At 43.7% G+C, this 26,941-nt stretch overlaps 1 protein-coding gene across 5 annotated transcripts; it reads left to right on the plus strand.

The window, feature by feature from the left end:
* Window positions 1-1,160: 1,160 nt before the first annotated feature.
* Window positions 1,161-24,821, plus strand: upf2 (UPF2 regulator of nonsense mediated mRNA decay). 5 transcript variants are annotated; one of them, XM_026146141.2, is made up of 21 exons: window positions 1,161-1,292; window positions 3,381-3,749; window positions 4,819-5,598; window positions 5,669-5,829; window positions 5,922-6,113; window positions 6,194-6,343; window positions 8,033-8,136; window positions 8,228-8,313; window positions 8,423-8,531; window positions 8,649-8,762; window positions 9,065-9,181; window positions 9,332-9,721; window positions 11,062-11,337; window positions 11,512-11,695; window positions 13,270-13,424; window positions 13,808-13,912; window positions 14,016-14,114; window positions 14,610-14,774; window positions 16,590-16,731; window positions 21,306-21,426; window positions 24,116-24,821. In XM_026146141.2, exons 2-21 carry the CDS (start codon window positions 3,382-3,384, stop codon window positions 24,123-24,125), a joined length of 3,828 nt encoding a protein of 1,275 aa, XP_026001926.1. In that variant the 5' UTR covers window positions 1,161-1,292; window position 3,381; the 3' UTR covers window positions 24,126-24,821. The 5 variants fall into 5 exon arrangements, with proteins under 5 accessions (XP_026001926.1, XP_026001927.1, XP_026001922.1 ...); XM_026146142.2 differs by having other exon boundaries at window positions 24,119-24,821; XM_026146137.2 differs by lacking the exon at window positions 24,116-24,821 and adding an exon at window positions 21,536-21,829.
* Window positions 24,822-26,941: the final 2,120 nt, after the last annotated feature.

Raw genomic sequence — 26,941 nt, forward strand, 5'->3', positions numbered from 1 at the left:
TCTATTTGTCGGGTAAATTTTGTTCAAGATTTTAAATTGGACTTCTTTCCCTTTAGGAGGGATAGGGAAGGTGATATAATCAGTTCTTATTTTTTCAATTTCTTCCCTTTGGAAATCTTTTAATATGTAATTACGTCTAAGTAAATTTGGAGAATAAAGACTCCTTAATGAAGATCTTAGAAACTTATTATTGCATTTAGCATCACAAAATCGAATGCGATCTATATATAATTGCCTTAACTTGGGGGAGATGTCAGAATATATTATATCATTTACAACTATGTTTTTAAGTGACAATGGAATGGATTTTATAACCCGATTAAATTTACTTTTAGAACATTGGATATTAAACTTTTGGCAAAAATCTTGATGTCCTAGAACATGTCCTTCCTCATCTACAAAATGGGCAATTGCCCAAACACCTTTTGATAACCAATCTTGAATAAAAATAGATTTTCTGTTCATCAGTATATATCTATTGTTCCTATTATGTGGAGTGAAATTATGTTTAAATAACATTTTCCAATAAAGAAGGACCTGTTTATGGAATTCAGAGAGTTTAACAGGTAGCTTAGTAATTTCAAAGTCACATTTTAGGAGAAAATCGATACCCCCCAGTGTGTTAAAGACCTTACTTGGTATAAAATCCAAATGGAGTGTGGATTATTTAGGAAGGATTTTAACCATTTAAGTTTCAAAACACCATTCATTATATCAAAATCAATTGCGTTTCCACCGCCTTCAATGTATGGTTTAACCAAATCATCTTTAGATATATATTGGCACTTATTTCTCCAAATAAAATTAAAATTCATGCTATTAATTATTTTAATAACTTTATTTGATATTGATAAAGAGTAAGCTGGATATATAAATCTAGATAAACTATCCATTTTGGTTAATAATATTCTTCCAAAAATTGTGATGTCTCTTTGTAACCACTTATTTAAGATTGTCCTATGGACCGTTAAGGCTGCGTACTTTAAGGCTGCAGACCCTGAATTGGGATACAGCCATTGTCTGACCTGTTAGTAGTCTGGAATGCTGGCTGTTGGGGAGACAATAATTTTAATATATAATACAATATTATTCACGTCTTTGAAGATTAAATTGTTAAGGTAATCGTTTAGAAAGCCCAGAATAAAAATGCTCTCATGTATCGGAGAAAATGTAAGGTAACTTATACATTTTTAATCAGGCATAATTTGGAACTCCAAAACGAGAGGGTCCTGATGCTGTTCACCCGGAAACCAGCACGGATGAACCGATGTTTGTTTTGCTACGGCTAACAGGTAACCCCGCTCATCTTTACATATTATTTAGAAGAAACTAGGCTTCTCTAAACAGGGAGTGCTTGCTGTATGTTTGTAAATATGCGTTGTAATTACTGTCTGTCAGTTTTGCGCTGTCTAAGCGTTTGTTTGTGCCTGTTTTCGCTAAGTCCATTTGAGCTAAACTCGCTAGCCGTGCTAACACTAGCTCTTTTTTGTTATAAATTTGTTTGTTCGTTTAAAAACGTCGCAGCGTCTGCTGGGCGCTGTGAACGCGGCTTTCTCCTTGTCTTTTAAAGTGAAGCTTCTGCTAAGCTGTTCACACGGAGGAGGCTGACGCAGGTTTGGCGGATAACAGGCGGAGTCTGCGTGGGCGGCTGTCACGCTGACTTTAACATTACAAGTTCAACCCCAAAAGGTTGATTCTGTTGAACGTAGCGTTTACAGTGGAACAGCATTACACGTTTAATGTTAATCTCTTCTTTTTTAAAAACGTGCACGAACCAAACGGCGTTTACACGCGCGGACAGGTGTCAGCTTTAAGGAGCTTCTCGCTTGATTTACCTGCTCACCTGCAGGGCCCGTTCAGCCGTGTTTACGTGGAGTTTCTGTCTGAATGTTTGATTAAACTGAATTATTTTTTTTTATTTTAGGCCCTTATGACATCTCATCACGATGACCCTTCCTCCATTTTGTGTCTGGAGACTTTAGACGTGACTTTTAGATTATATCAATCCTGAATTTGTTTTAATGTGTCAGGTAAACAGGAAATCGTTGGGCTTATCTGTGCGGTTCACACACAGCAGTACAACGATAGTCTGTGTGCATGTTTAATTTTAGTTACTTATTTTTGATTTGTTTCAAAACATCTTCAAAATGAATTGATATAGATGTATCTGTCTGCCCCTTAAATTTTTGTAAATATGTTCTTATGTCTTTTCATGGGCCAACGTTGAAGAAATGACACTTTGATACAATATAAAGAAGTGAGTGTACAGCTTGTACAACAGTGTAAATTTGCTGTCATCTCTAAATAACTCAACCCACACCCATTATTGCCTAAACCGCTGCCAACAAAAGTGAGTAAATGAAACTGGCCCAATTGATTCATTTATTTTTTTGAATGTTCCGTTGAGCACTGTAACAATCAGAATTATTGTCTGAAGGCCAAAAGAAATGCCCAAAGGATTTATTTTTCCAAGTGGTCCACTTGATTATTATTTATTTATTTGATTTAAATTGTTATTTTTAACTTTTAAGTTTTTACAAACAGAACAGACATGATTTTTCATGTTGTCCCATGGAAAAATATAATAAAATCTTTACAAAAATGTGAGGGGTGTACTTGTGAGATACTGTACATCGTTTCCTCACTTAGTTCACTGCTATTGAGTGTACCTGCAGCCCCACCCACAGTGAGAGTCCAGAGGGGTGTACTCTGAAGTGAGATGAATGGTTTAGTGAGCTGTCTTGAGATTCAAATCATAGGTTTCAGTGTCTCTCTTTTTAGTTGGCTAAATCACCATGGTAACTGATGCTGAACACATCACTGTGTTGGGAGCAGGTTATTATCAGAGTTTCAATTTAAAATGCAGGTGCCATATTTTCATGTATTCTCTTATTTACAGTATGTTATAAGTGCACTATTATCTGCAGATAGATGTTATATGTGCAGCTTATTACCTCAGTAACATCAGGAATGAAACTCAGCTGCAAAGTACAGCACTGTATGTCACAGTGTCAGTGGAATGTGCATGTAAAAAAAAAAAATTAAAAGTATAAATGTTTTTATACTTGACTGTATTATTCGGTGTAAATGTAACTTGGACCCATATAAGCTGAGTTTGTTTGATCGTAAATGGTTGGTTTGTTGATTTGAGGATTTTGGACAACAAGTTCCATACCCTCCTGAGGGTTTTTTCTTAAATTGGATGGTCGAATAGAATCAAAGGAAATCAGAATATTTAATAACAAAGCTGATAATTAATATTTTAATTTTAATAAGAGGCTGATGGTAATATTTTCAAAAAAGCACAGATTGTTGTATGATTCTTTAACTTATACAGCAGCATCTATTGCCATTAAGCTTTTCTCGTTGTCCTTCCTCAGTATGCCTGCTGAACGCAAGCGCTCAGTAAACATGGATGAGAAAGATGTTTGCACCTTCAGCAACAAGGAAAAGGAGAAGGACAGGGAGGCTGAGAGGAGGCCGGCATCTGCTCGGGACAAGGCCAAAGACGAGGCCAAAATGAGCGGCAAAAAAGACTGCGGCAAGGAGGAGAAGAGGAAGCGGCTGGAGGAAGAAAAGAAAAAGAAGGAGGAGAAGGAGCGGAAGAAGAAAGAGGAGGAAAAACTGAAGGCAGAGGAGGAGCAGAAGAAGAAGGAAGAGGAAGAGAAAAGGCAGCAAGAGGAGCAGGAGAGGAAGCTTAAAGAGGAGGAAGCCAAAAGACAACGTGAGGAGGAGGCTGCCCTCCTCAAGTAAGTCATCTTGATTGTTAAATTCTGAGTTAATAGCGATTTTAGCAATGTTTAAAATGCCATTTAGATCAATTCTACCGCTTACTTAATCTTAGCCACACTTATTGGAGGAAGGTGTGGACACACCAATGTTAACAAATCTGCCAAGCGCAGGGCTGTGGTCTTGGTCCACATCATATAGAAGAACAACATTATCGTCAAAATCCAGCACAAATTTTGGTCAGTGGTTATGCTGAGGCTCATTAGTATATAAGCATAATAAGAGTGGGGAAGGCATACAAAGACTTGTTTTTAAAGTCTGTAGAATAATACACTGCACTAAAATTCACAATAAAATGGAGATTTGGCTACATAAGAGCTGATAAAATGGCGGTTTGACCTACATCTTTATCCCAAGATGAATCTCTGTAGTTTTTCTAATTTAGCATTAATAAATTTGAATTCAAAGATGATCTTTAATGGGATCCTAATGTACTAGAAATACAAAACCTCTCCACATCAGTGCTTCATCTGCTTGTGCACAGTTTAATCTGTTGGGTTTAAAAGCTGTAAATTTGCATGTAATAAATGAACTACACAAAATTTCTAGATTCCCTAAAATGGCTGTAGTTGAGTTCAAATGCAAGCTGATCAGGTGAGTTTATTTGAATATCTCCATGTGGCCTTTGTGTAAAATACTTAATACAGTAACATGTAAAAAATGTGATAAAGCTCAGCCACTTAAACCTTAAGTTAAAAGTTTGTCATACACTGTGTGCAGATGAAAGTTTTCTTTTGTGTCTCCTACTTTTAAAAACCTGATACAAGAACATGTGTTTTTATGTTTTAAAAGCATGTTGATGTCAGCATGACCTTCATTTAAGAAATAAACATAAGAGGAAGTGATGTGTCTGCTGGTCCAGCGTGTATATGTTTGACTTGACTTTTCGCAGAGCCAGAGTTGATCACCACCATCCATCTGAACCCCTGATGTTAGTCTTAGGGCCACTGTAGCACCCGAAACAACTGCACTGGTTTTACTATCTTTCTTTAATCACGCCTCTTTCTGCGGGTCACCCCATCTCTACAGGGAGAAGGAGGAGGGGCATCAGCTGTACCAGGAGGCATGGGAGCGCCATCAGTGTAGGAAGGAACTGCGCAGCAAGAACCAGAATGCCCAGGAGGGTCGTCCTGAAGAGGCCTTCTTTAGCCGCCTGGACTCGAGCCTTAAAAAGAACACCGCCTTCGTGAAGAAGCTGCGCACGCTGACCGAGCAGCAGCGAGACTCACTCTCCAACGACTTTGCCTCACTCAACCTCAGCAAGTACATCGGTGAGGCTGTGAGCTCCGTTGTGGAAGCGAAGCTGAAGATCTCAGATGTCGGCTGCGCGGTCCATCTGTGCTCGCTCTTCCACCAGAGGTACGCCGAGTTTGCCCCGTTGCTCTTGCAGGCCTGGAAGAAGCACTTTGAAGCCAGGAAGGAGGAGAAGGCACCCAACGTAAGCAAGCTGCGCACAGACCTCCGCTTCATCGCCGAGCTCACCATCGTCGGTCTCTTCACAGACAAAGAGGGTCTCTCGCTCATTTACGAGCAGCTGAAAAACATAATTGGGGCTGACCGCGAGACGCACACCCATGTTTCCGTGGTGATCAGCTTCTGTAAGCACTGCGGGGACGACATTGCTGGGCTGGTGCCCCGCAAGGTGAAACTGGCGGCCGAGAAGTTTGGCTTGGCTTTCCCTCCCAGCGAGATCATCAGCAGTGAGAAGCAGCAGCCCTTCCAGAATCTTCTGCGGGAATACTTCACATCACTCACCAAACACCTGAAGAAGGACCACCGGGAGCTGCAGAACATTGAGAGACAGAACAGGTGAGGTTCAGCTGTTACGGGAAACCACTGCGTGATTGTTTGAGCATACCTAACTTTTTGTCCTCTTCAGGCGGATCTTGCATTCCAAAGGAGAGTTGAGCGAGGACCGACACAAGCAGTACGAGGAATTTGCCACTTCCTACCAGAAGCTGCTGGCCAACACTCAGTCTCTGGCTGATCTGCTGGATGAAAACATGCCCGAGCTGCCTCAGGACAAGACTGTGCAGGAGGGTGTGTGGCCTCACATTTTTTTTTTCTTCCTCATATTATACCCTGTCAATTTTTTGTTAATATCTGATATTATCATGGCTCTGCTGTCACAGAGCACGGCCCCGGGATCGACATCTTCACCCCCGGGAAGCCTGGAGAGTATGACCTGGAAGGAGGGATCTGGGAAGACGAAGACGCTCGTAACTTCTATGAGAACTTGGTGGACTTGAAGGCATTTGTGCCCGCCATCCTCTTTAAGGACAACGAGAAGAGCAGTCAGGGCAAAGAGAAGGAGGACGCCAAAGGTATGTTATAAAACACTCATGCTTACAAAAAAGGAAGAGATTTGTGTACTTTGTTTTGACCGTGCTGCTGTTGGGTTCAGATGGCAGAGAGGGGAAGGATGCGGGCAGCACAACAGAGGAGCTGGAGCTGGAGCTCGAGGCTCTGGACATCACAGATGAACCTCTTGAACTAGAGGGCTCAGACGAGGTGGAAAATGAAGAGCTGGCCAAAAAACTGCTCGATGAACAAGGTAAACAGGATTTTCCAGAAAACAGCTACTGTACTACTTCTATGATGATGTGTTACTGCATGCTCATTGGCTGACAGTGTTTAATCACAAGTTAGCCAATGAAAATACACCAGTTTGTCCTTTAATCTGATTGGACTATAATTTACTAAATGAACAATAGGACTTAAAACTAGCCCATAAACTCATCAGGAAAATGGTTACTGAGGTCAAAGATCAGAGGAGCCAAAGGCTGCTTCATCATAAACGTCTATACAATGGCTGTATCCCAATTCAGCCTTAAAGTACGCAGCCTTAACGGTCCACAAGGGCCGCGTACTTAAAGACCGCTAAGGCCGGAAGTGCGAGGCTTGTGAAATGGGACGGTCTAGCCTCCGTTGCGCTGCCCAGGTTGCCTAGCAACCATGATACTAACAGCTGGAAACGTTACATACAGCATTGTTTGACAGAAATGAAGGAGAAAATCTTTTGTTCATTAGTTTGTTTGTTTCTACATGACCTTTGATCATTCTCTGTAAGATTAAGTTCAGCTATTGAATGGTGTATATTTTAAAGTAAAGGCTTTAAAAACAAGTTTGTACAAACGTCACTAATGTCACATAACTTTGCCGACATGTGGCCAACAGTAATGTTTTAATGTTCTTCGTTATTAAACATTTGCACATAAATAAGTGACATAATATTCAGTACTTACTTAAAGTTTACTCTTCAAGCGCCCCTCGTCCGCCGTTTTTTTCGGCAAAATTATCCACACCCATCGCCGCGCTATGCATTCTGGGATATGTTGGCCCACTAAGTCTACACCGCCACGTCCTTAAAATTCAGGGAAATGAAGGACGCATTTGAGGGCCGCATTTCGAGCAGCCTTCGAATTGGGACAGCCTTCGTCGCGTCGCGGTGACGTAATCGGCCTTAAAATGCGGCCTTTAAGGCTGCAGACCCTGAATTGGGATACAGCCAGCTTCTTCAACAGCTCGCAGAAGCGCTCTCTGCTGGCCTTTAGAAGAAATGCAGGCTTAAGTCACTCAAGTATTGGCTTTGTTTTTTTGTAGACCACTAGATGGCACCTACTCCATCTTTTATGCAGTCTGTGAGATTTACTGGGTCTTCTGCGAGTAGGTTCTACAGCTTGGAATGTATGAATTTACCTAATGCTTGGGTCAGAAGTGTAACAGTGGACAGAGAGGTGGTTTGGACATGTGCAGAGGAGGGTTGGTGGATATATCAGATAAAGGATGATGAAGATGGAGCTGCAGAGGACAAGAAGGAAAAGAAGCTGCAGAAGGAAAAGAAGATTAGAGAGGAAGGATGGATGTAGTGAAGGAGGACGTACAAGGGTTGGTGTGACAGGAGGATGATGGCAACAGGATGAGATGGGGGCAGTTGATTCACAGAAGCAGCGCTGACTTACAGTTGATTTTGTAATATCTAGGAGGTAAGAAATCTTATGAACTGACTAGTTGCAGTAGTGGCATCCTCTTTTTTTTGTTTCACAAAAAGGAAGACTGCATGGATATAGGACTAAAAATATCTTAATTCAGAGATTAAGAGATGTGGCCTAATACTTTGAGTTTTTAAAATGGTGCAGAAATCCTTGTATAGACAAAACTATGAACAATAAGTGGAACATACACATTGCATTGGTTTCATTTGAACTGCATACAAAGTGAACATTTGTTTCTGTCTGTGCAGAACAAGAGGACGAGGAAGCTAACACGGGGTCTCACCTGAAGCTAATCGTGGATGCTTTCATCCAGCAGCTTCCCAACTGTGTCAACAGAGACCTCATAGACAAGGTGAGGACAGACACACTGATCCAAGGAAAACAATGAGCTTCCAGATGTTGGATAGTTTGTAAAGGTTTATGATCTCTGGTGATTCCTACAGGCTGCCATGGACTTCTGCATGAACATGAACACCAAGTCTAACAGGAGGAAGCTTGTCCGTGCTCTCTTCACTGTCCCCAGACAGAGGTAGGTTTCATCTGGTTTGGCATTTACCTTTAATCACCACAAGGGGGTGCTATCATCATGACTGATTGTGTGATTGTGAGCGGTGCACTGAGTCATTCTCCTCTTGCAGGTTGGATCTCCTGCCCTTCTACTCTCGTCTGGTGGCGACGCTGCATCCATGCATGTCAGACGTGGCGGAGGACCTGTGCTCCATGCTGAAGGGAGACTTCAGGTTTCATGTAGGTTCTCTGCTCACTTACATCAGGTTTTAAATAGATTTGTCATACTTTGCTTTTTTCCATCATGTTTGCATTAAAAACACTTGCCAACATTATGAATCGAATCTGTGTTTCTAGATTCGGAAGAAGGATCAGATCAACATCGAGACCAAGAATAAAACCGTCAGATTTATCGGCGAGTTGGCCAAGTTCAAGATGTTCTCGAAGACAGACACACTTCAGTGTCTCAAGGTGGGTGAAAGAAGCCACTGTCTGAGTCACATCAGGCTGTTTGTCTTTAAATCCCTGTACAAGAAAACAAACACTTTTAGCAACATCTCTGCTCATCCAATCAGATCCCAAACAAAATGCCACATTAAGATGAAGATGTGAAAAACTAAACTTACTTACCTTCATCCTCACTGTGATAACAAGCACGAAATGCTTCCAGAGCTCACTCTGCTGTGTGCATGCATCAGAATAACAACACAGCCGGCGAGACGACATCCAGCTTAGCTGTTATAGATTTCTGTCCATGTCTCCTCCTCCTCCAGATGCTGCTGTCTGATTTTACGCACCATCACATAGAGATGGCCTGCACACTGCTGGAGACCTGCGGCCGCTTCCTCTTCAGATCCCCCGACTCTCACCTGCGCACCAGTGTCCTGCTGGTCAGTACTGGTCCTCTTCGCTGGGCTTCTGTTCACTTTGAAGCAGATAACTAGAATGTGATATAGAAAAGGACAAAAACAGAGAAAATATTTGAATATAAAGATAAATGAGTGGTTTTTAGCCTGACTTTTGTCCCATGTGTGCTCCAGGAACAAATGATGCGCAAAAAGCAGGCCCAGCACCTTGATGCCCGCTACGTAACCATGGTGGAGAACGCCTACTACTACTGCAACCCGCCGCCCATGGAGAAGACGGTGAAGAAGAAGAGGCCGCCGCTGCAGGAGTACATCTGCAAACTGCTCTATAAGGACCTGTCCAAGGTCACCACAGAGAAGGTGTTGAGGCAGATGCGCAAGCTGCCATGGCAGGACCCCGAGGTGAAGAGCTACCTGATCTGCTGCATGGTCAACATCTGGAACGTGAAGTACAACAGCATCCACTGTGTGGCCAACCTGCTGGCTGGCCTGGTGGCCTACCAGGAGGACGTGGGGATCCACGTGGTGGACGGTGTCCTGGAGGACATCCGGCTCGGCATGGAGGTAAGAAGAAGCAAAATCAAGTCTGAAAACAAGATATGCTTTTGTGTTTCATCCTTAACTGAGCCCTTAGTAGTTTATAGGACTGTAATTTGATTCTCTGATCAGTAATTTCTATATTTATTGCCATTAGGGATGCACTGGCCCAACATTTGGAATGTATTATCAGTCTGACGCTGACCCAAAATGTTTGTTCTGGTATCCATGACAATGAGCAGACTGAATGTGTGCAAAAGCTTTTATTTAACTGCAGACTGTGGAAAGATCAGACCATGGCGAAGCTTGCGTTCTTTTTCTCTCTCGAGCTCGCTTGTTTACTTTCACTCCGGTCACATTCAGTCAGAGATCATATCGAAGAAGCTAGAAGGACGTTGCTCCTTCTTGCTGTCGATATTATTTCTCTTCAGCTTTCTCTTGAGAAATCTAGTCCCTTTTTTCATTTATGCTTCACTAATAAGTGCCAAAGAGCGGGTGTTCTTTATATTCTTGAATGTATTTATTTCCTACATTTTCTTTTCTTTTTTTTCTTTTTTTTTTTTACATGTTGGGAAAACTGTTTCAGTTGGCCCTGATGTTTGCTTACACACACAAAATAAAAAGGATCTCCAGTCGAGTGATAGAAATTATTCATGTTCATGTAAGGCTACAAACTAACTGCAGTTATCTAAAAAAAATACTAAAAACTAAACTAAAGATGTTTTTACTTGCAAAACTAAAAAGTGGAAATTCAAAATGAAAATCTGAGGAGGTTTTTTTTTTGTTTTTTTTGTTTTTTTGAGTTGTAATAACTGTTCTGGACGTCTTTAACCTCGCTGTAACTTGAAGCTGCACATGCTTCGTGTGTCATATATTTGGGACGTTTAGTGCAGGAGAGGTGAGATCAGGAGCATTGAATGGACAGGACAATCAAAAAAACCCCGATGCTATCTGCTTGACTGGCAGCTGATTGAAGCGGACACCTGTGTTGCTGTGTCATTTGTGTCTGCTACGTGTTGCAGGACATGTTGGAATGTTGTCGGACTCCATTTGCTTGGCTGAGGTTGTGATTTTACAAAAAAATAATTGAACACAAACAGTCGTGCCTGTGTCACAGCTGCAAATGCTTACTTGCATATTTTAGAAGCCATGCTTACAATTTGACCCTGATCTGGCCTCCATCTGACCTCAAAACAGTCGAAATTCAAGCATTTTTCCTAGCAACCAGGACGTTGGCGGTCTTGAGCCCTGCAGCAAAAAGCTTTAAGAATTTCCCTCCATTATCTTTTTCTTCTCCCCTGCAGCATCCTATATTATATTGTTGGACATCTCAATTTAGGATCTCCTCTTCTTCCCTCGCTTCCTAGGTCAACCAGCCCAAGTTCAACCAGCGGCGGATCAGCAGCGCCAAGTTCCTGGGCGAGCTCTACAACTACCGCATGGTGGAGTCGGCCGTCATTTTCCGCACCCTCTTCTCCTTCATCTCCTTCGGCGTGAATCAGGACGGCAGTCCCAGCCCTCTGGACCCCCCAGAGCATTTGTTCCGCATCCGCCTGGTCTGCACCCTGCTTGATACCTGCGGCCAATACTTCGATCGAGGCTCCAGCAAGAGGAAGCTAGACTGTTTCCTCATCTACTTCCAGGCACGTAACCTCCTAAAGTGCCTATACTTTATGTTCGGGAACCCTGATATTTTCTGTAAATCTACTGGGTATAATCACTGTGCCACTGTTTTGAGTTTGACAGACCTGTGAGGTCTGCTCAGGAGGTGTTCTGGTCAGGGGTGAAGTAAGTGAGATGTTGTTGTGTGTCTGCAGCGGTACATATGGTGGAAAAAGAGCCTGGACGTGTGGACCAAGGACCACCCGTTCCCCATCGATATCGACTACATGATCAGCGACACGCTGGAGCTGCTCAGGCCTAAGATGAGGCTCAGCAGTTCCCTGGAGGAGGCCATCAAGCAAGTCAGCGACCTGGAGAGAGAGGTGCTCGTCAAACTAGGTAGGAGGGTGACGCTAAGTAATCATCTTTAATGTGCGTGGAGCATGACGCCGTTGGTGTAGCAGCTGGTGTTGCCGGTTTGGTTGCTCTCCGTTGTCCTGGCAGAGCAGCATTCCCCAGTGTGTGGGAGGGCAAGCGAGCATGCTGTGTCACTCCTCTCTCTGCCTCTGCTTTGTCTGTCGAGCAGGTTTGAATTCATTGTTTAAAATGCCGAATACATGCATTCCCACTCATTACAGAGACTTCAGGAAGGATCTTTTAAAATCAATGACGACTGTTTCAGACTTCCTCTGGACCTCAGTTTAATCTAGCCTGATAACCTTGAGAGATCTGATCTCACCAAAGATGCATTTGTGTGCTGTTGATAAAACATGTGACATGCACTCATTTGTTTTGTTCATTTTGTCTGTTGAGTGTCTGAAATGTGACGATTAAGAGATTTGCTGTCTGTGCACCTCTTCTAGCACTCTCATGTAATTCTTTGTTTTTATATTCATCAGGTCCCAATCAGCCCAAATAGCAAAGAGAAATTAAAAATGTATGCCATGAAAGAGTTCGGGTCTTAGGAGGTTAAGATTCACCACTGAGGTGTAAATAAGCTGCAACCCCTAACACCTCTTTCTCGAACCCCGAAACTACAATCTTTACGACACAGAATCTGAGCTCAGAGACAATACGAATATTCAGGAATGTAAAAACCAAAACACAATCAGGACGATGATATCTGGAGAGGAGGAAGAAGGAAGTGTTTGCGCAGCAGGTGTATCTGACTCTGCGGCCTGATAACAGCGCAGCAACGTGAGCTTTGTTTAACAGTTTCAAGGTGTTGACCTGGAATGTGCTGAGAAAAATGTAAACCACAGCTGCGCCCTCTGAGAGCAGGACACCCTCGCAGATCCTGTACTCAAGTAAAAGTACAGATACATGAGCTGTAAAGTACTCAGTTATTTAGAGTAAAAGTGGGGGGGAAAGTAGTTCCTTGGAGTCGGATTCCTCCAAAGAGGCATTAATGGGAGAGAGATAAGGTTAACAGCTGCTTTGCTAATACGTCCCCATCGGTGTGATTAGCAGCACAAGCCAGAAGTACCTCAAAACTGTATAAAAGTACATGTAATCAGCAGCTTTCCATCACTGTTGTGTTTATGTGTGTAAACCTTTATGCAGGTAGATAAGCAGTAAGCATGTGTTTGTGTGTGGGAATGTAGGAGAGGAGAGTGATTGATGAAGGCCCCTGAAGCTAAACAGTGGAGCTATTGTTACCTTTCATACTTCAACCAGGATCGGACATTCCTCAGTCCTTGAGTCACACAAGACCTGATCTTCCACTCCACGCCACTGCCAGACTTCATTTCTTCGCCGTTACCTTTTCTTGCATAATTATGCTCTGTGACGAGCTTCATAGACACAACAATTTTTCTCTGGAATATTTGTTCTATATATAACTGAGGGCTTTGTTTGAGTAAAGCTGCTCTCCCAGGCTGGGCTGGGCTCGGAGACATTTATGATATAATTTCTCCTGATTGTTTTAGTCTTACGTGTCCTAAAGAGGAATCTTTCCACGTTTTCTTGTGCAGGTCTGGCCATGGAGAAGGACGGCCGCTCCAGTGCCATGAGCGAAGGGGAGGGTCTTGACGAGGAAGATGATGACGGGGACGATGATGAAGAGGGAGGCGCAGAGACCGAAGAGCAGTCAGGCAATGAAAGCGAAATGAACGAACAGGAAGAGGATGTGAGTGTTGACTCCCCCATTCTGGCGTTCTTCCTCAAACAAAATCCATCTTGCAACAGAACAAACTTACAGGAAATGCTAAATATTCAACCCTAGTCTAAAGTCTAAAGTTAACAGTGGCATCTAGCATAGGGTGGTGGAGCCCAGTGCCCAGAAGTGAAACATCTGGTTTCAAAACTCCAAGATGGTGGTCAGGTACCCACCGCAGTATTCTCCTGGTCATTAGGTGAACTAGGATAATACCCCCACATCCAACACGGCCGCACACTCATGCACACCCGGCTGCAGATCAAAAAACCTGAGAGCTGCATGGCAAAAACAGAAATATAGCTATGACTGTTTGTTTTTTTTTGTTTTGTTTTGGGGTTTTTTTTCTCCAACAGGAAGGGTCAGAGAATGAAGAGGAGGAGAGGGAGGAAGAGGAAGAAGAGAACACGGATTACCTGACCGACTCCAACAAGGAGAACGAGACTGACGAGGAGAACAATGTAAGCAATGGGAAATGTCTGTGTATAAATCTAGATTTAATACATTTTGTTGGTTTAAAGATTTGTGCTTTTGCTGATGTTGATTTGCTGCCTGTGTGTGCAGGAGGTGACCATCCGTGGCGGCGGGCTGAAGCACGTGGCATGCGCTGAGGACGAGGACTTCATTCAGGCTCTGGACAAGATGATGCTGGAAAACCTGCAGGTATAGCGTCCTGCCGCCACACTGGCCATGAAGTACTTTTTATGCTGCAAAAGGCTTTACTGACTTAAATGCACACGCGCGTACACACACACACACACACACATGCACTCTGAATATTTGATTGAATTCTAAAAACATCAAAGAGATGAGTGTAATCATAATAACGACTAAAAACGCATGCACAGTTTCATAACTACATGCAGCGTTTTTCTTTTAACAGCAGATTTGTAGCTTTTGGCCTTTATTACACTGTTTTTCTTAGTCTCTTTTATGTGAACATGCTCACAGCTAGTTTGAAACCCAGGTAGCCTTATGGCATTGGTAGCCATCTTGCTGATGTAAGCCAGATAATGATGGGATATTCTGGACATGATGAATTTGCTCAGTGAAAAGAAGCACTTTACAAACATAAGAAAACATAGAGTAGTACAGGTCTCCTCAGCTTTGATCCAGACCTCGCAGACTGACTCTTCACTGTGTGTTGTGTCACTGCAGCAGCGTAGTGGCGAGGCGGTGAAGGTGCACCAGCTGGATGTTGCCATTCCTCTGCAGCTGAAGAGTCAGCTGAAGAAGGGGCAGCCATGCATTAGTGAGGGAGACTCGGACATCTCCGATACCATGCAGTTTGTCATGCTGACTCGCAAAGGCAATAAGCAGCAGGTAAGGTGGCATCTATGTGCCAAGCTATTGCACTTCTTTAAAAATCAGGCTGGTCACAGCAGTTTGTTGCAGGTGAAAAGTCTTTTTTTTAACCACATTTTGATACCGGGTTCATCTTCTACCCTTCTCGGCCAAAATAATCTTCTAAGGGTTTGTAACTCGATTAGTATGCTACAGTTATTTGGCCGATCTTCTGTGGAATGATCCTGCAGGGTACACTGAGTCCTGCACTTAAGGTTTCTAAAATATTCCACATTAACAGTAGAATTTACACGTAATGGCGATGAATAGTGGAGCGATCAGGTGTGAAAACTGTCTGCACTCTCGCTCCTGCAACTGCAGGTTACAGTAACAATCTCCTTCTAGGGAGGGCATTTCTGCAGGACTGTTGATGTTGCTTCTGTCTGAAGTTGATTCAGCAGCTTTATCATTCAGAGTCATGTTTGCACCCCTGAGGTGGATGTTGGTACACTAATGAGTCTCTTTTTGCACCGTTTCTGGTCTTCATGTCCTTCTGAGGAAAATTTCCTGCTAAATGCCCCTCTGTGTTCTCTAACTGTGCCCATTATGTATGTAAGGCTTCCTGAGAGAAACAGTTTCAGCACTATAGATGGAAAAAACTGCGTGTATGTCAGCAGGCGTCCTAACACACATACAGAAACACACACGTGTGTGTGTGTGTGCGTGCGTGCGTGCGTCCGTTAAGGCCAGCCGCTGCGTGGTGGAATGTGTGGTTTGAGGGCAGAGGCTGGTTGTTGTGCTGCTGGGTGTGTCCAGCACTTTGCCTGTGCACAGAGGTTTCATGCAGCGTTCAGCCTGCTTGAAAAACAGCTGCCAGAAACGCCAACGCACACAGGGCGTCTTTGTCGGTGTGTCTGAGAGATCTGTAGCTCTAGAAATCTCATGCTCAGCCAGTTGAGGGACTGATATCAGTTTTCAGAGAGTAAGAAATTCTGCTGTCAGTCAAACACTATTGTAACTTCACAAGATGAATCACTTTCTGGCCTAAAGAAAACCGCAGAGTACACCCTACAGAAAGACTGTCAGAAGCTTTCTTTCTGCACGCTTCTTCGAGCCCTCTACCGTTTTCCATCTGTCTGAAGGTGAAGCTCTGCTTCAGTCGACCGGTCTTTCCTCGATTCTCTCATGCGTCAGGAGAATCCCAGTGAATGGATTTTCATGATACAGTGTGAAGTTAAAATAATTTAAGTTGAGATCTGCCTGTATTCGCGACGTCTGGTGTGAATTCTAGTTTACATACACTTTGCATGTAGTCATGCTACACTGTAATTAATTAATTAATTAGTTAGTTTTAAAAAAAAAAAGTTTTTAAAAATGCTATGCTGTAATTACTAGAACCTGACTGAAATACTACTATACTTATACTTTGAGTCCTGAAACAAACTTTCTCTTTGGGGACAATAAATTGCAAGTTGCCAAAAGTACATTGACAGAGCTGAGGGGGGCTGAGCAGCGATGCCTACACAAAAAGACTGAGCTGATATGTCACTATCAACTTCTATCAGATACCGGATAGACATGGAGAGACATCTATCGGTATCTGATGGATGAATACTATTTAAAAAGCACAGGTGAGACCAGAGAAACACCCTTCAGCCAGGTTATTAGTGTTGATGTTGCGTAGTTTATGCACCAGAGGGCACTCTGCAACTTACAAGCTGATCCAAGCATAAATAATTAATCTACGATTTGAGACAAAATGATAACTTTAAACAATGCTGTTGAATTATCGGAATGTGAACTTATAAAAAAATGCCTTTGTCCAGCTAAACTGTCTTTCATTCTCCTGAACAGTATAAGATCCTGAACGTGCCGCTCTCCTCCCACCTGGCGGCGAATCACTTCAACCAGCAGCAGGCCGAGCAGGAGGAGCGCATGAGAATGAAAAAGCTCACTCTGGACATCAACGAGCGGCAGGAGCAGGAGGACTACCAGGGTAACCATGGAAACTGTTTGTTTATTGTTTGTTACCGCATCTGCCCAGGTTACACGAGTGGATCGGCTTCTGTTTCATATCTGATCTGTGAAAGCAAACGGTGACCTTTGACCTGAAATCAGGGTGTGTTGTTTTGCTTACCCAGTGAGTCCTTTGAAGTTCTTTCTCTGTGCAAGGTCACACTGACAAGAAAAAGCTGGTTCATTTCCACCTTAAATCTGCACAGATTATTATAGTTGTGTATTGTCGGGGGGCGTGGTTAAAAGGTGAGTGCATGAGTTTGATTCATTTTTTTTCAAGGTATTAGGTTTTTATTGGCTTCTAATAATTACTCTAGAAATGTAAGAGTCCTGATAAACCTTCACTTTCTGCTGCTGCCGCTTACCTCAGAGGAGCTTTAGTAGTAGGAGGTTTATGGGTTCAGACTGGGCCTTTGCAGGGGGGATGTTTTCAGTAGAGGCAACAAGTCTGTGGTTAAATATAATTTGGCTCTGAGTGAAACCTCTAAGGGAAATGACAACAAATCCATTTGTAGTGATTTAAAGTCAACAAGGACTAAAGAAGCTATGGAGACCAAACTAGGCTTTTTATTTATGCAGTAAATTTGTCATTTAAATGTGAAAGTCTGTGGGTTTGGCTAGTGGCCATCAGCGGAACTGCAGGTTTTGCTACTTGTTGGTTCCACATAGTTCAGTCCTGGACGTTGCTGATTTTATTCCACTAAGGTGCAGTGTATACATGTTAAATCTTCACCGTAGTCACATCGTTTTAAATCAACTTGAATGACAATGTTCTGTTGGTGAAACTGCAGGGCAACAAAAAACAACAAAAAACAAATGCCCCTCGCAGGTTGCAGGTAGGCTCAACACAGAAGCTTAAATTAAGCGTAAGGACACTGGACGTGCTTCCTGTTCATGTAAATGGTAAATGGCCTGTATTTGCATAGCGCTTTACTAGTCCCTAAGGACCCCAAAGCGCTTTACACATCCAGTCATCCACCCATTCACACACATGTATTCAGCAGCGGCCTGATAAAAGCCATAATAACTGCTAACACAGGACAAGATCAGTCATCCATGCTCGTAGTTTTTTTTATTAGTCATCAGTTTGTGTCTGCTTGTTTTTGGTTTTTGTCTCCTTGTTGTCATAAACTGTTGAAATGTGAAATATTTTTCATATGTAGACCATATGTAGACCAAGATGGCGCCGCGGATGGTCGCCCTGGTGCTTCAGTGCGTTACTTTTGTTTTGTTTTTGTGCATTTTCTCTGTGTCTGGGCACTCCTCTGGATACTCGTACACCAGAGAAGAGCTCCTTAACTACAGGACTACAACGCCTGTGGATTTATTTCCAATATTTGTCGCATCTGCGGCAGATTTACTGCTGACTCTGACCAGGAAAGCGAGACGCCAAAAGAGAGGGAAGCGAGCCGGCGCACTCGTGCGTTTGAGGAGACGCGGACTGCGAACTGCTCTTCCTGGGATCTTCCTTTCTAATGTACGCTCACTCGGCAATAAGATTGACGAACTGGCCCTGATGAGAAGCATGAACAGAGACTTTGCCTCCTCCTGTGTCTTATGTTTATGAGTCGTGGCTCAGTGAGAACATCCCAGACTGCGCGCTCAAGCTGGAGGGCTTCCATCTGCTGCGCGCGGACCGGCAGGCCGCTCTCTCCGGTAAGTCCAAAGGTGGAGGTCTCTGCTTCTACATCAATAGTGGCTGGTGCACAGATGTGACAGTGATTGCTCAGCACTGCTCTTCCTCTCTGGAATATCTTTTTATCCACTGCAAACCGTTTTATTCTCCGCGGGAGTTCGCTTCATTCATCCTGGCCGCTGTTTACATCCCGCCAGACGCAGATGCGCAGGCAGCTCAGTGCGCACTCGCGGAGCAGATTCTCCACACGGAGCGGACATTCCCGGACTCTCTCATCATTGCTCTTGGGGACTTTAACAAAGCCAATCTGAGCCATGAGCTTCCAAAATATAAGCAGTATATTAAATGCCCGACCAGAGAGGAGAGGACATTAGACCACTGTTACAGCACGATCAGCGGGGCCTATCGCGCGGTGCCCCGCGCTTCACTCGGACTTTCTGACCACGTCATGATCCACCTAATTCCCGCGTACAGACAGAGGCTGAAGCTCTCCAAACCTGTCGTGAGGACTAAAAAACTGTGGAGCAACGAGGCTGTGGAGGAGCTTCGCACGTGTTTGGAGTCTACAGACTGGGACACAATGAAGGCTGCTTCTAACAGCTTGGACGAGTTTACGGACACTGTCACCTCCTATATCCACTTCTGTGAGGACAGCATTGTGCCATCACGCACCAGGGTGAGTTATAACAATGACAAACCCTGGTTTACTCCTAAACTCAAAAAGCTGTGGCTGGAAAAGAGTAAGGCGTTCAGAAGCGGAGACAGGGACTGCTACAGAGAGGCCAAGTACAGGTTCACTAAAGAAGTGGACATTGCTAAACATCAGCACTCTGAGAAGATGCAGCAGCAGATCTCAGAGAATGACTCGGCCTCTGTGTGGAAAGGTTTTAGGAATATCACAAACTACAAGCCTAAAACCCCCCACTCCACTGATGACTTGCTCTTAGCCAACACCCTTAACGACTTCTACTGCCGTTTTGATGAGCCATCAGGCAGCCTTCACACCTCCAACGGCCCCAACAATAGAGACACTTTGGACACTAATTCCCCCACCTCTCCCCCCTACATAGAGCCATCACCACCTTCAAACCGTTCACCTACAACACCCCCCTCCTCACCCCACACAAAAGAGGATTTCACACCACCTCCTCCCACCACAACTCTTCATATTCATGAAGCAGATGTGAGGAAGCAGTTTAAGAACCTGAATGCTCAGAAAGCTCCCGGCCCAGACGGCGTGTCTCCTGCCACCCTCAGACACTGTGCAAACGAGCTGGCCCCAGTGTTTTCTGGCATTTTCAACTCCTCACTGCAGGCATGTCATGTGCCTGCCTGCTTCAAGTCCTCCACCATAATCCCTGTCCCCAAGAAACCTAGGATCACTGGACTAAATGACTACAGACCCGTGGCTCTGACATCTGTGGTCATGAAGTCTTTTGAGCGCCTAGTTCTCTCCCATCTCAGGACCCTCACGGCCCCCCTCCTGGACCCCCTGCAGTTTGCATATAGAGCCAACAGGTCTGTAGACGACGCCATCAACATGGCCCTACACTTCATCCTGCAGCATCTGGACTCCCCAGGAACCTACGCCAGGATCCTGTTTGTGGACTTCAGCTCTGCCTTCAACACCATCCTTCCAGACCATCTCCGAGGCAAGCTTTCCCAGATGAATGTGCCTGATCCCATCTGCCGGTGGATCACTGACTTCCTGACGGACAGGAAGCAGCACGTGAGGCTGGGGAAGAATGTCTCGGACTCCCGGACCATCAGCACCGGCTCCCCTCAGGGCTGTGTTCTTTCTCCTCTGCTCTTCTCCCTGTACACCAACTGCTGCACCTCCACCCACCAGTCTGTCAAGCTAATCAAGTTTGCAGATGACACCACCGTTATTGGACTCATCTCGGACGGGGACGAGTCTGCCTACAGGAGGGAGGTTGAACGTCTGGTGTCCTGGTGCAGCCACAACAACCTGGTGCTGAATGCCCAGAAGACAGTGGAGATTATTGTGGACTTCAGGAAGCACACAGCTCCACTCCCCCCCATCATCCTGACTGACACCCCCATCACCTCTGTGGACTCATTCCGCTTCCTGGGTACCACCATCACCCAGGACCTGAAGTGGGAGCCCACCATCACCTCCGTCATCAAGAAAGCCCAGCAGAGGATGTACTTCCTGAGGCAGCTGAAGAAATTCAACCTGCCAACACGGACGATGATGCAGTTCTACACTGCAATCATCGAGTCCATCCTCACCTCCTCCATCACCGTGTGGTACGCTGGAGCCACTATCAGGGACAAACAGAGACTGCAGCGTGTTGTGCGCTCTGCTGAGAAGGTGATTGGCTGCAGACTCCCATCTTTGCAGGACCTGTACACCTCCAGGACATTGCGGCGTGCAGCTCGGATCTCAGCTGACCCTTCTCACCCTGGACACAGTCTGTTTGACCTGCTCCCCTCAGGCAGGAGGCTCCGGTCCATTCGCACCAGAACCTCTCGCCATAAGAACAGTTTCTTCCCCTCTGCTGTTGGACACATGAACAATAACCATATGACTGTACCCGCCACTAACACATGACCCTACGCTGTGTCACTGCATCATTCTATGTTTGGCACTGATCACCACCTGCACTCATGTATATATCTTTCAACGTAGCACTCTTAATTCTTATTCTCATGTATATATCTCATGTATATCTCATGCACATATCTTTCCACGTAGCACTTTTAATTCTTATCCCTACTTTTATTTTTTTCCATGTCTATTTAAGTGCTATTTATGACACTATGTTTGCACTGAAGCACCGCAGCAATTTCCTAATGTTGTAAACCTGCTCAACATTTGGCAATAAACCCCATTCTGATTCTGATTCTGATATCAGTTTTCTGACTGAACTTCCTTTTTCCTCTCCATGTCACAGAGATGATGCAGTCTTTGGCCCAGCGTCCGGCTCCAGCCAACACCAACCGGGAGCGCCGTCCCCGCTACCAGCACCCGAAAGGCGCTCCCAACGCTGACCTCATCTTCAAGACCGGAGGAAGGTGAGGCTCGGTCCCCAATCGGCGACAGTCTGGCTACAGGTTGTGTCAGTTTAGTGTTTGTTAAGTTCACCGTGCACTGAAAGCGCCTCGTTGGTGTCTCTTTGAACAGAGAGAAAAGAGCAAGAAATGAAAGTCAGGAGAAGCGAGACAGGCAGGAGAAGCAGGAGAGAAACCAAAGATATGAGTTGGAGTAGGCTAAAAGAGCCAGAGCTGCAGCAGTCCAAAGGCGAGGCTTTAGCAAGCAAAAAATCTCAGTATTGAGGACATCTTGTTCCTATTTTCACTGAATCTCATTTTTTAAGTGCAGACAGTTCAAGTAAGTTTATTTAGTTATTTTTTTTTTTCCCTTTAAAAATTGAAGTCTGCAAATAAAGATCACTTCCTGGTTACATGTTGACATCAACACCGCTTCGTGCATCTTTGTTGTATCTCTAAAACCAAAGCACAACACGAGACGTTATTATTATGACGGTATATCTGAGTGGCTTTAAAAAAAAAACCTATTATATTCTACTCCTCTTTATCTTTGCTCTATTTTGCAAATAGTCATTGATCATTGTTGGCCTCTCTGTTTTTATTACCACTGTTCATTTTAAAGCTTAGCTTTTAAAACCAGTCAGTGCAGCAGTATGTTAATGACTAACCTCGTATTGTGGATGAATTTTAACAGTTGTTCTCCTGACTGAAGTTTGGTCTGTTTACAGCATCCTGCCATGCGATTGCATTTGTCCCTAACCATCAGGAACCCTCGCGTTAACTTTTTTCGAGTGGAAAAAAGTTAGCGTTCATCCTCCAGCTTTACTGTGTTTATGTTATGCTAACCATAGCTCTGTAGCTAGCCACCACATACCATATCATTATATACCAGCTAGCCCAACTTGAGTATCCCTACAAACGTCACTGCTGTTTAGTTTCCTGTCTTCATTTATGTCAGAAGTGATACCAGAGCTGTATGTTTTATTTTTTTTTCAGAAATTCCTCAGTCAGAAAATGGTATATCATGTTAAGGTGGAAACTAGCGAGCTAACTCCTTGCTAACTTCTAACTCAGTGATGTGGCAGTGTTCGTTTGACTTTGGGACCTGAAGCAGAGTTTGGAACTGGAAACTGCTAATGACGTCAGACTTCAAGACTGGATTTCCATCTGCAGCAGGAAGCTGTTTTCACATTAAAAGCTCTAAACAGCCTCTGTAGTCCACAGTTAGAGGCTAGCTGCTGCCGGTTGGTGGAGCTTTTAGGTGGTGGAGAACAAAAAACAAAGAAATCTTGGACTTAGAGCATAATGAAAAAAAATTTTTTTTCGGTGTCTGAAAAACAAATACATCCTGTTCTAATATTTTTGTCCCAATGCTAACAGCAAACAGTAGTTGTGTTCTAGAGACACACCAAACTCTATGTACAAAAACAGCACTTTTACTTTGTATAACACACAAATAGTCTGTCCACTACCTCAATCATTTAACTGATGTATGAAAAACCCCAAAGTCAAGAGTGGAATCCAGACATTAAAAAAGAAACTTGAGCAGGAAAAGTGTTTTTCATATATTTAAGGAGCAGGTTTGGTCATTTCAGTTTAGTTGTGAATGTTTATGTTTTTTTGGGGGGGGGGTTTTTGTTTGTTTGTTTGTTTTCAGTGATAGATTTAGAAGATGGTTTTAGTAAAATCAGTATAGAAAATAAACTTTTTGAAAGTAGCTGACGCTCAGTCTTGTAGATCAGGGGTCGGCAACCTTTCTGATGATGAGTGCCATCTAAAATTTCCTCAGAAGTCAATGTGCCATATGATTGCATTAGCAATAAATTTAATAACACTCTATATGAACAGTTACACACTATATAGAACAACTTTATAGAATTATATTTGTTCGCAGATGTTGGCAGCTATCAGCAAATAGTTATCAGCTATTTTGAAACAAAAAAAAGACACTTTTTATCCATAACAAGAACTCCATAACAGCAAATGAACTGTACAATAGAAAATGCAAATGCTGTTTATGGTCTCCTCACAACAATACACCTAAACCTGGTTTATATCTGACCCAGACAGACTGCAGGTCATAACTTCTTACCTGAAGTTCAGTTCACCTGACAGTCGGACCGGCGGCCGCCTCGCGTCTCTCCTCCTGCCTCCCCTTCCCTCATCCACCTGCTGGCCTCTGTGGAAGCTCCGCCATAGCCACCACCAAACAACAAGTTATTTTTACACATCGGCCAGCATCTGGCCAATCCACCACCTTTCATTGTTTATACCGTTACAAAAAAAAAAAATCATCGGCCCATAAAAACGAAAAATGTCCATCGGGCCACCGGGCAAATGCGCAATGGCCAGTCCAGCTATGGTCGTGCCATCGGTTAACCCTTCGCGTGCCAGCTGTGGCATGCATGCCCAGGGTTGCCGACCCCTGTTGTAGATATTTAAAACCTCGATAATCGAAACCTCAACGTTCAGATTTGTAATAACAAGCAAATACAAAAACCTCTTCTGTTATTTTGTCTTAGGTTTTCCAAGTTCAAAAAATTGTCTGAATTGGTTTGAAGTTTTTTTTTTCTTCTTTTTTTCAAAGGTCTAGTTTTTATTTTAATTTTATTTAACAGAAATGTTTTTTTTCACAGTAGTTTTATTTTGAAGGGGTCAGGCTTTAGCTTTACTTTCAGCACCTCTGCAGTAAATGTCCTACTCTGTCCTCCAGGAGACGCTGATGGGAGTCTGGGCCCAGGCTGAGCAAGCGAGGCAGAGAGAGAATGAACCAGCAAAAGAGAGAGAGAGCGCGCGCAAGAGGAAAACGAGAAGATCGGAAGGGAAACCGGTCGAAAACAAGGGAACGAGTTCTCCAGACACCCCCTGAAGCTGGGGACAGACCAAACCCCTGACATGAACACACACAGGAGAAGGAGAAGAAGAACTGACAGGGGGAGGGAATTGGGTCAGAGGTCAGGGGGTCAGACAGGTGGCTCTCTTTCTTTTTTGTCTGTTACCTGAGATGACAAAAAAACACAACTGTCTGAACCAGAGAATGAATTAGAAACAGCTGACCTGCAGACTGATGGCGAGATAGGCGGGGAGAGGCGAGATCGACTCACCTGCTGCCACCACTGCACCAGGCAGAGGAAAAAGTGACTCGTCTTTAGGAGTTCAAATCTGCGAGTGCACAACTTTTACACGAGACTAGCAAGGGATTTTTTTGTTTGTTTGTTTGATTGATTGATTTTTGACTCCATGAACAGCTCGGTCCAATTCTGTGCGAAGCAGCAAAAGACGAATGAGTTGGGTGTTCGTAAACTGACCAGTGATTCAGAGAAAGACGTGCTAATCGAACAGCGACCGATGGTGTGCAACAAGCTGATTTATAGCTTTGTGTCGCTTCTTAGTTTTACTTAAATAAAAATGAAACCGTGGACATGTCTCACAGGTATTTTTTTGATCAACAGTTACATTTTTAAAAGACGTATGTCACAGTTATTTTCTAGAGTTCATTACAGTTCATTTCTAATCATCACATAATTGTTATTGATTAGGTACTTACTCTCCTATACACTCTACAGATTATAGCAAGACCTTTAAAGGCGACCTATTAGTCCCATTTCCTGCTTCATGTAATTATTCTTGGATCCTCTCAGAGTAGCTTTGCATGATTCACAGTTAAGTCAGCTGTCTTCTGATTGGCTGCCCCCCCCCTAAGCCGGTGGGTGGGGCCTGTGCTTTTGGCTCAAAACTTGTAGAAACACTGACCTCATTATTAGAATTTTTTTTGTCTTGTTTAATGTGAACACCAGACATTGGGACCGGAGATTTAAGATGGAGAATAAGAAGACGTTACAAAGGTCTCTATTCCTAAACGAAATACCTTAACACAACTGTCTTTTTTTGTTTTTCTTCAAAAATGTGCTATTTATTGACAGTGTGGACAGTTAACAGAGGATACCATTGTATCCACTGCTTGCTTCAGTGAGCAGTTATTCAGTGAGTATATCACAGAAAGTGTCCATCTGACGAATGACCACATTTTGAATTCATGATGTTAAAGTATTTTCTTCCAGATGTTAACCAATCAGAAGAAAGTGGGTTTTTAGGGATGCGGGAATCTTTAAAAAATCTGTCTCAGCCTAGTTTGGTGAAACTAACAAAAAGTGAAGATTAATGCTCAGAAATGGGTACAGACAGTTTAAAGTTATATTTATGTAGAGGCAGACACCCGTGTCCTCTTCGTTTTTGGTCTTAATGCTCAGCTTACTCATGCCCCCCCTGCAGACGTGACAGCAGTGTCAGGTCAGTGCTTTTGCTGCTCTGCTGAGAAATCTCCAGCTCTCGCACCGTCGAACACTTTTTGATCTCTGCTGCGTTCAGACTTGTCAGGATTGAGTGACCTGCTCAGTGGTGGACACCTGAGTGTACATATTCAGCAGTTCTTCCACTTCTACCCAGTTTGATGATGATGTTTTTTAAAGTTTGCTAACATCCAGCTTGCTTTGATTTGTGACTTGTGTAATGTGACAAAAGTTTTTCCAGGATAACCGGGTGCCTGAGAGTCTTCCTTAGTGATGACGTGACTATAATAGATAAATATAACTTGTTAAGCCTCTAGATATATAAATATATCCCCTGTATGCTGCTACATGAACCTTTTCTGCAGCAGCTCTGTGTCTTTGCTATAGTAAAGATTACCCATAACTCAAGTTTGTCCCTGTCCAAGCTGATATTCTTTTACAGCAAGGAAAAAGCAAGAAACAGCTGCCTGCTAAAGCTTTGTCTCAGCTCATGACAAATAAAATTTACCACAATAAAAGCACAAAGTCGTCTCTCTGAATGAGGTCAGTCGTGTGTTTGAGGCATGCGAGGGTGCGCCTGTTTGTTGAGGTCTAATTACAAGGCAGCGAGAGTGGGTATTTCCTCTTTTCCCGCCCACGCCCTCCTCTAAACATTACATATGTGGAGCGCTGGAAACCATGGCCGGATTAACCGGTTAAAGGGCCATGGGGTAATCCACCAACCTATACCTCTGGGGGTCAGGTGAGTTGGAGTTTGGAGGCCAGGTCAACACCTTTGGTGCTTTCTTTGAGTATAATAGGAGCCCACAGCCAGCTATTCCAGGATACGCTCTGAACGGGTCACCACTCTGTAACTCTGATACGAGTCAAACACATGTGGTGACATACGGTGGTCCACATTTTTCCACTTAGCTGTCAGTGATTTGTATTTCTCAGGTTTATTTTCTTGTGTGTGTTTGCAATAAAACTAGAAAACAGATGGATCATAGAAAGCCTCATTTTGATTATCACAACTGGGATTCAGTCTGATTCTGTTTCCAGAGTGGAGATGGAAATGTGATGTTTGGAGGCAGACAGGAATCAGTATGACTATTTGGCTGACCCAGGGCCAACAGACAACCTGGTGATGGCGTTTTCCAGTGAGCAGACTGTTTTCTTTCTCACAGTTTTCACATTAAATTAAACAACTGGATCTTTAAATTTGTCAGATTTCTTCTGACCTGTGCTGCAGGCGGACAGCAAGCAGGGAG

Source organism: Astatotilapia calliptera, chromosome 17 (genome assembly GCF_964374335.1).
Source record: "Astatotilapia calliptera chromosome 17, fAstCal68.1, whole genome shotgun sequence".
NCBI classification, from domain to species: domain Eukaryota; kingdom Metazoa; phylum Chordata; class Actinopteri; order Cichliformes; family Cichlidae; genus Astatotilapia; species Astatotilapia calliptera.

What these genes read in the sequence shown, in the direction of transcription:
- upf2 (XM_026146137.2), top strand. Translation starts at nt 3,382, where the DNA reads ATGCCTGCTGAACGCAAGCGCTCAGTAAACATGGATGAGAAAGATGTT. An exon ending in ACACACTTCAGTGTCTCAAG is followed by an intron (nt 8,763 to 9,064) that starts GTGGGTGAAAGA and finishes CTCCTCCTCCAG; the next exon opens with ATGCTGCTGTCTGATTTTAC. An exon ending in GTTTCCTCATCTACTTCCAG is followed by an intron (nt 11,338 to 11,511) that starts GCACGTAACCTC and finishes GTGTGTCTGCAG; the next exon opens with CGGTACATATGGTGGAAAAA.